This window comes from Palaemon carinicauda, chromosome 3, assembly GCF_036898095.1.
Source record: "Palaemon carinicauda isolate YSFRI2023 chromosome 3, ASM3689809v2, whole genome shotgun sequence".
Classification (NCBI taxonomy): Eukaryota; Metazoa; Arthropoda; class Malacostraca; order Decapoda; family Palaemonidae; genus Palaemon; species Palaemon carinicauda.
This window is the reverse complement of record NC_090727.1, coordinates 172544886-172552906: the sequence shown is the minus strand read 5'-3', so window position 1 is coordinate 172552906 and position 8021 is coordinate 172544886. Positions and strand designations below refer to the sequence as shown.

The 8021-nt window shown below is 34.3% G+C and overlaps 2 protein-coding genes across 2 annotated transcripts in view; both read right to left on the bottom strand.

Moving 5' to 3' along the window:
- Nucleotides 1–247: 247 nt before the first annotated feature.
- LOC137638058 (cuticle protein AM1239-like) lies at nucleotides 248–1596 on the bottom strand. The gene is made up of 3 exons (XM_068370154.1): nucleotides 1497–1596; nucleotides 934–1130; nucleotides 248–584 (listed from the first exon to the last, which is right to left on the bottom strand). Exons 1-3 carry the CDS (start codon nucleotides 1503–1505, stop codon nucleotides 410–412), a joined length of 381 nt encoding a protein of 126 aa, XP_068226255.1. The 5' UTR covers nucleotides 1506–1596; the 3' UTR covers nucleotides 248–409.
- A 5533-nt stretch (nucleotides 1597–7129) lies between these two features.
- Nucleotides 7130–8021, bottom strand: part of LOC137638057 (cuticle protein AM1159-like) — a 1544-nt gene continuing 652 nt past the window's right edge. Inside the window, exons 2-3 of the mRNA XM_068370153.1 lie at nucleotides 8003–8021; nucleotides 7130–7598 (exon numbers count right to left, since the gene is read on the bottom strand). The exon at nucleotides 8003–8021 is cut by the window's right edge and continues 178 nt beyond it. Coding sequence (XP_068226254.1) covers nucleotides 7424–7598; nucleotides 8003–8021 — 194 coding nt within the window. The 3' untranslated portion in view covers nucleotides 7130–7423. The remainder of the gene's footprint in view (nucleotides 7599–8002) is intronic.

Below are 8021 nucleotides of genomic sequence, written 5' to 3'. Positions count from 1 at the left end.
GTAAGGCTCCGTTTCTAGGTATTTCCTTCAACCTCCATGTTGTAATATTATTTGAGATAATATTTAATAAGCGTCATTTCTTAAAAGTTTCATAAAGATAGATTTTGGATGGCAGTAAAACAAGAAATTACGAGGAATTTTATTCATTTTCCTTCCATAACAGTACCTCGTGGAATTTAAATTGTGGTATCCCACTTCTATTTAAAGACTTTTATTAATTTTAGACTATTTATTGTCACCTATTAGTAACTTTTCTCCGAATGAACATTTCAATAGAAGTCTTTACAGCCAGATGACAACCTTCTTTTGTAAATCAATCTTGATATATTATTGACATCAAAATAGGTTCCAATTTTTCAATATACTCGTAGTTTTTATGATATGAAGGATTTATTTTCAGCATCATGAATTACTTCTCGAAGGTGATTCCTGCAGCTCTCTGTTCTTCAGCGATTTTGAGGAGTTCAATGACGTGGGCGGGGGTTGGGTGGGGGGTGGGCAGGAAGGGAGACTCGGCGCGGAAGCCATTTTCGTCAGCCACGTACCTCACCTCCACGAAGCCGCTGCCATCACTCAGTGGGTAACTGGAAAGAAAACCTAAAGCTTAACTCTGTTTCCTTTTATCATATGCTGACGAAACTTTATCTCGAAAGAAATGAGATAAATACTGTCAAAATAGATGAAATGTGGAATTGATTAATGCAAGTTATCTTTTACCTGTTTACATTGCCTGAGAACTTGAAAAAAAATATATATTTCAGAGATACAGTAGTACTTGCTAAGAGCTTCTTAAACCCCAATTTTATAGATTTGACAATTCTTTATTAGAATCCATCTTCATTTCCTTTAAAAATCAATAATGCTAAATATTGTGTCAGTTGCCTACACAGTTTGTTTTTAGCTACTGATATTGCACAGTAAGGAAAGACCTACCTGTAAGATCCTTCAATGTTAGACTGTCCCTGAGACCCTTGGACTCCGGCAGCCTGGGCTGCGATACCGTTGTCGGCCTCAAAGACGTAGCTGAAGGTCCCGTCGCCGTTGTCAACGCGTTCGTCGCGAGTGATTGCGATCGGATCTTGGAATTGTGGAGCGGCCAAAGCCACGCTGACGATGCAAGCGAAGATGATCTGAAGGGGAAGGAAAATGAGACTTGTCTGATAAATGACGCAATGAGTTATTAAAAGAAATGGAACCAATTAGAAGAAAAAGGAATATCCTTTATAAATTTTGTTGAATTGAAACAGGTCAACTTAGAGCCCATGACCCCAGAGTTTCTAATATCGAATTTTATTTTCGTAATTTGAGTCAATCTAAACATTTAGTTGTCCTGTACTTCAGATTTTAGGGATCTAATCTTTCTAAAAGACACAAAGCTCTTCAAGGTTTTCCATCACCCTTATAATTATCCCTCCACGAGACAGTAATAATCAAGAAGCAAAAGGCTGACCAAAAAGACTTTCAAAGATATTATTTAGACATTTGCTGTCACTCACAGTCTTCATTGTGATGTTGATGGCAGGAGGATTCACCGAGAACTGGTGATGGTGAAACTGAGACCCTCCTTTTTATACCCGAGACCAGAGGGACTTCTCCCCAGAATTCCTTCCATCAATGACCTCCGCGGTTTTGCCTTTTCTTCTTTGGTTTTTTTCGCTTTGAAGGATGAGAAGGACACACTTTTTCTCTTCTTTCTTTTGATCCGATATAGAACAACTGTTAAAGCATAGTGGTATTCTCACATTCTCTTTTCGAGATTATTGGTGTTCAAGAAACTTTACTTTCTACATTTTGGTTTAAAAGTCATATGGAAAATTGGCTCCTTGCTAGTCCTTAAATTTGGCCCTGTGATAAGTTTATAATTCCTACTGTTAGTAGATTTCCCTCTCTTAATCCTGATTCAGTTATATTTCATTAAGTCTGCTTTGATTAAAAAAAAGAAAAAAAAAAATATTGATCCTAACGAGAAATATTTTTGTTTAAGTTCACCACATACATTGGGAATTATTTTAAGTTCTAGAACAATTGGCTTATTCGGCAATAAAGATAATCTATTATCATTCACTAACACTTTCATTGGTTTTAACTTAATGATAATCTGTGTTATCAACTACTGAATATTTTCACCTATACGTTTTCAAATCTACTGTTATTTATTAATCATACTTATTGCCTTTTATAGTCTCTTTTCTTGTAGTTTTTCAAGAACTTTTTTTTCATTTATATACACATACACACAAACACAATTATATATATATATATATATATATATATATATATATATATATATATATATATATAGATAGATATATATATACATATATATGTGTGTGTATACACACACACACACACACACATATATATATATATATATATATATATATGTATATATATGTATATGTATATATACGCAAACACACACAAACACATACACACACACACATACATATATATATATATATATATATATATATATATATATATATATATGTGTGTGTGTGTGTGTGTATATACATATATATATATATATATATATATACATATATATATATATATATATATATATATATATATATATGCGTAAAAATCACAGGAAAACGTGATGCTCAGATGCAGAAGAACCACAGGGAAAATGAAAATACAGAATATACACTTGAGTCCTGACTAGTTTCGTGATACTTCCTCAGTCCTCTGAGGAAGTATCACGAAACTAGTCAGGACTCAAGTGTATATTCTGTATTTTCATTTTCCCTGTGGTTCTTCTGCATATATATATATATATATATATATATATATATATATATATATATATATATATATATATATATATATATATATATATATATATATGTGTGTCAGGATGCCTGAAAACTTTAAATCAATCAATATACTTTAATTACAAGATTTTGTTTAGGGCTCCAGTGAATTTTCAGCTGCTATTAACGATTGCTATACAACTTTTGCTATCTCAAAGACATCAATTTTGAATAGTTGACATGAAGTACGGTTAAGTTCCTGCAGACCAAATTTAAATCACTGATTTAAATGAAAAAGCTACATATATGCCTGTACATACAAACGCAAGCATGCATCCGTATATATGTATATACAGAATATATATATATATATATATATATATATATATATATATATATAGATATATATATATATATATATATATATATATATATATATATATATATATATATACATATATGTATATATATATGGGGGTGATTTGGGTGTATTGGGAGGTGTAGTATCTTGAGTATGATGAAGTCTCATCCTTTTTGGGGGGCATCGTACTTCTGATCATCACTAGACACTCACCTCTCACTTGAGGCTCCAAGAAGCTGCTTGAGCAACAGCCATCACTCCCCGGAAACCATCTCGGCTGATGGAATAAACTAGTGTGGTGAGTTGTGGAAATAGCATACTTGTATTACCCTCACTTATGAAACTCCACCCCCTTGGGAGAAGTTCATCAAGAAGGTTATTGTGAATCACTAGCAACGAATCCGATGTGAAACTTCAAAAAAATCTGCTTGTGGAATCTCAAAGAACTCACAGGTGGTCCTTAGTCCCTAGCCAGTTTTCAAATGAGAGAAAAGTAAAAAGAACTACACGGCTAATAAGTAAGAATAAGTCTATAAACAAAAACAGTAATCTTAACATTGGAAATTGGACTGTTTGAACATTGAACCAGAATGGTAAAATTGAGCAGCTTTTGGCAGTTAATATAGGCTGGATATGTGTGCACTCACCGAAACAAGACTAACAGGATTCGAAAAGAGGGCATTAGATGGAGGAAAGCAGTTGCTACAATCTGGGAGAGAGGATGGTACTCACCATCAAGGAGTATGACTGCTTTTGAGCAAAGTAGCTAGGCAAGCATTAGAGGAATGGAAACCAGTGGATAAAAAACTTATGTATGCAAGGTTGAAATCTAGTAATGGACGTTTGGCAATTATAGTATGCTATGCCCATAATGATGAAGCAAGTACCAAATAAAAGGAGAGCCTTTATAGTAAGTTACAGGTGGTTAACGAGGTATCAAAACGGGATATATTTCTTTGTATGGGGAACGTGAGTGCAGAACTAGGTAAAGATAATAATAGTTTTAGTGAATGCATTGGCGTCCATGGTGTAAGGGAAATGAATAATAATGGTGTTAGATTTACCAGTTTTTGTTTAGCTAAATAATTTATTATAGGCAGAACACTGTTTGAACACAGATATATACACATGTATAGTTGAACATCTCCCTGTGGAAAATACCGCTACCGTAAAAACTCACTACTGGATAACAGATCTCGGCTGGGAGCTGATATAAGAAGCAACCACCAGCCTCTTGTCTCAACACTTAGACAAAAGAATTTGAAGATCAGGAAAGCCAATATAAACCTACCTTCCAGACATAACATTGAAAAACTAAGACAACAATGCAGTGAAAACAAAGATTACGTCATAGAATAAAGGAACATATTTACAGTTTTAGGCATGTTACGTGATGACGAAATAGAAAAGAGATATCTGTAAAAAGTTTTTGTATAAAGCTTGAAGAAATATTTCAGCAATCTGCCAACATCACAATCGGACAAGGAAATGGAGTAATACGAACGAAGTGGATGATGCATGAAACATGCAAAATGGTAGAGAAAAGAAAAATAGCAAAACTTTGAATCATTAAAGGAAACAACCAACATCTGACCTTATTACGAACTGAAAATATGAGCATTGATATTGAAGTAAATTAATATTGTAGTATAGAGAAAAGAAGGTTCATAGATTTTACTTCAGATATGACAGAACATAATCTAAATAAAAGAGATGGAAGAAGTAGAGGATATATTAGGTTGACCAGGACACCAACCACCCATTGAGAAACTACCACTGGAGAGTTTTAGGGTCCTTTGATTGGCCAGACAGTACTACATTGGAACCTTCTCTCTGGTCACTGTTCATTTTCCCTTTGTCTACACATACTCCAAATAGTCTGGCCTATTCATTACATATTCTCCTCAGTCCTTATACACCTGACAGCACTTAGATTACCAAACAATTCTTCTTCACCTAAGGGGTTAACTACTGCACTGTAATTGTTCAGTGGCCACTTTCCTCTTGGTAAGAGTAGAAGAGACTCTTTAGCTAGGGTAAGCCATTCTTGTAGGAGATGGACACTCCAAAATCAAACCATTGTTCTCTAGTCTTGGGTAGTACCATAACCTCTACCATGGTCTTCCACTATCTTTGGTTAGAGGTTTCTTGCTTGATAGTACACTCGGACGTGCTATTTTATCTTATTTCTCTTCCTCCTGTTTTGTTAAAGATTTCATAGTTTGTGTGGGAATTATTTATTACAATGTGTTACTTTTCTTGAAATATCTAATTTTTCTTTGTTTTCTTTCCTCACTGAGCTATTTTCCCTGTTGGAGCCCTTGGGCTTATAGTATCCAGATTTTCCAACTAGGGTTGTAACTTAACAAGTAATAACAATAATAATAAAATGAGGGTATTCAAAAAATCACTAGAAAGAAAATGAAGAGAGGGGAGGTACCGTTCAGGAATAAAAATGGAAATCTTACAAATAAGGAATCTGAAATTAGTGCTAGATGGGATGACAAGAACATTTTGAACAGGCACTAAATAGGCCACCCCCACTAAAAGAAAATGACATCCCTGAGGCCGAACATGATCATCCTATAAATGTAAAGGACATCATATTGATAGGAATCGTTTTGACAATCAAACGACTGAGAAACTATAAGTCATCAGGAATGGATGACATTGCACCTGAAATGTTAAAGGCTGATTCATTGTGTTCAATGAATTATTCAGTCATATGGGGCGAGATAGAGTCATACCTTTTGAATGGTAAAAGAGTACCCAAGAAGGAAGATTTCAGAGATAGTAGTAATTGGTGAGGGATCACATTATCACCAGTAAGTATGAAATATTTGTCAAAGCTAAAATTGAATAGAATAGAATCTGTAATAGATAGAATACTTCGAAAAGAGCAAGTAGGTTTAGATAAGGTATATGATGGGACGATCAAGTTTTTCTTCTATGATATATGGCTCAAAAGTGTAACAAACTAAAATCACCTCTTGTTTTATACTTTGTGCATTTTGAGAAAGCTTTTGGTAGTATTTTACGTAGTATGTTATAAAAGACTTTGAGGCCCTATAGGATACCAGAAAAGATTTTAAACATCAAAGATAATGGAAAGGCATAGTGGAACTTATTGTAGGGTAAGAGTTGATGGTATTCTTACAGATGCATTTGAAGTCAAGACTGGAGTACTACAAGGTGGAATGCTATTCCCTCTACTGTCTATCATAGTAATTGATTATGTTATGAATAAGGTAATACAAGGAATGACTAATGGCATTCAATGGGAAGAGAACCTGGAGATTATGTAATCTTGAATTCACAGATGATGTAGTTCTAATTACCTCTACAATAGATAAAACGCAGGAAATGGTTAATAGGTTAGTATTGGAGGGGAGAAAGGTTGGATCGGTTATCAACAAGAGAAAGAGTGAGGTCAGGCAGAGTGGTGATCAAGAAAACGGTTTATCAGTGGAGTAATATTACCCAACTCAAACTATTCCAAATATCTAGGATCACAAGTTAAAGAATTCAATAAATTAGCGAATCAGTACATTGCTTTGGTTCTACATTGGAATTATAACATTATAATTGTCCTAAAGGATTGATGTAATCTGCCATTATTTTTTGAAGAAGAATCCTTTCGGCTCCTGTTTTCAGTCAATGTCCTATTGTCTGATGTCTGTCAGGGTAGTCTATGCCAAATTCTTTTCATTCTAATTGATTCTTCGTGTAGGAATATTCAAATTGATAATTGAAAACGAAAACAGTTTTGATCGAGTAGGTTTCTTTGCGTGTTTTCATTTTTCTATTTTCAGATGTCTCTACTAGTTTCTATTTACTATTCTTTCTATTCTTTTATAACAAACTTCAACTGAAACAGAAGGGAAACAGTATGGCTCCATTTCTAGTATCTCTTTCAACCTTCATGTTGCAATATTATTTCGAGATAATATTCAATGCATAATTTCTCAAAGGTTTCATAAAGATAGATCTTGGATACCAGTAAAACAAGAAATGACGAGGAATTTTAATAATTTTCATTTCATAACTATAAACTACTAGTTATCATACCTCGAGGAATTTATATCTGTGGTATTCCATCTATATAAAGACTTGTTCCAATTTGAAATTATTTATTCTCATTTAAAAGTAACTTTTTTCCAGAATAAAACATTTTAAGAACGTCCCTGCACCCAGATGACAACCTTCGTTTTAAATTCAATTATGAAATATAGACACCAAATGTATTCACCATTTTGATTTACCCATAGTTTTTATGACAAGATAAATTTCTTTTTAACAGCGGGTATTACTTCTCGAAGGTGATTCCAGCAGCTCTCTGTTCCTCTGCAATCCTGAGGAGTTCAATGACGTGGGCGGGGGTTGGGTGGGGGGTGGGCAGGAAGGGAGACTCGGCACGGAAGCCATTTTCGTCAGCCACGTACCTCACCTCCACGAAGCCGCTGCCATCACTCAGTGGGTAACTGGAGAGAAAAATTGATGTTTAACCCTGTTTCCCTTTATCGTATAAATAGAGGTTATATCTGTAAGGTGATGAGATTGTCAATATAAATCTATCAGAAAAGATATATTGTAAATAGAGATAACATGTGGTATTGATTAATACAAAATAGTTTTCTAAGAAAACCATTTTCGGCATGTTTGCTTTTTCGGGTTTACATGGCATAGGAATTGGCCAAAATATTTTTGTCAGAGTTGGTATTCGTTAAGAGTTTCTAAAACCCCTATTCCAAACATTCAAGCAAGAACTACTAGGATCTTTCCTTTCCGGCAAAAACCTACCATGAGAATAAAAATAATCTTACGTCAATTGGCCAGATGGTTGGGGTTTTAGCTACTGATATTGCAGAGGAAGTAGCAGACGTACCTGTAAGATCCTTCAATGT

What these genes read in the sequence shown, in the direction of transcription:
- LOC137638058 (XM_068370154.1), bottom strand. An exon ending in AACATTGAAGGATCTTACAG is followed by an intron (nt 585 to 933) that starts GTAGGTCTTTCC and finishes TTTTCTTTCCAG; the next exon opens with TTACCCACTGAGTGATGGCA.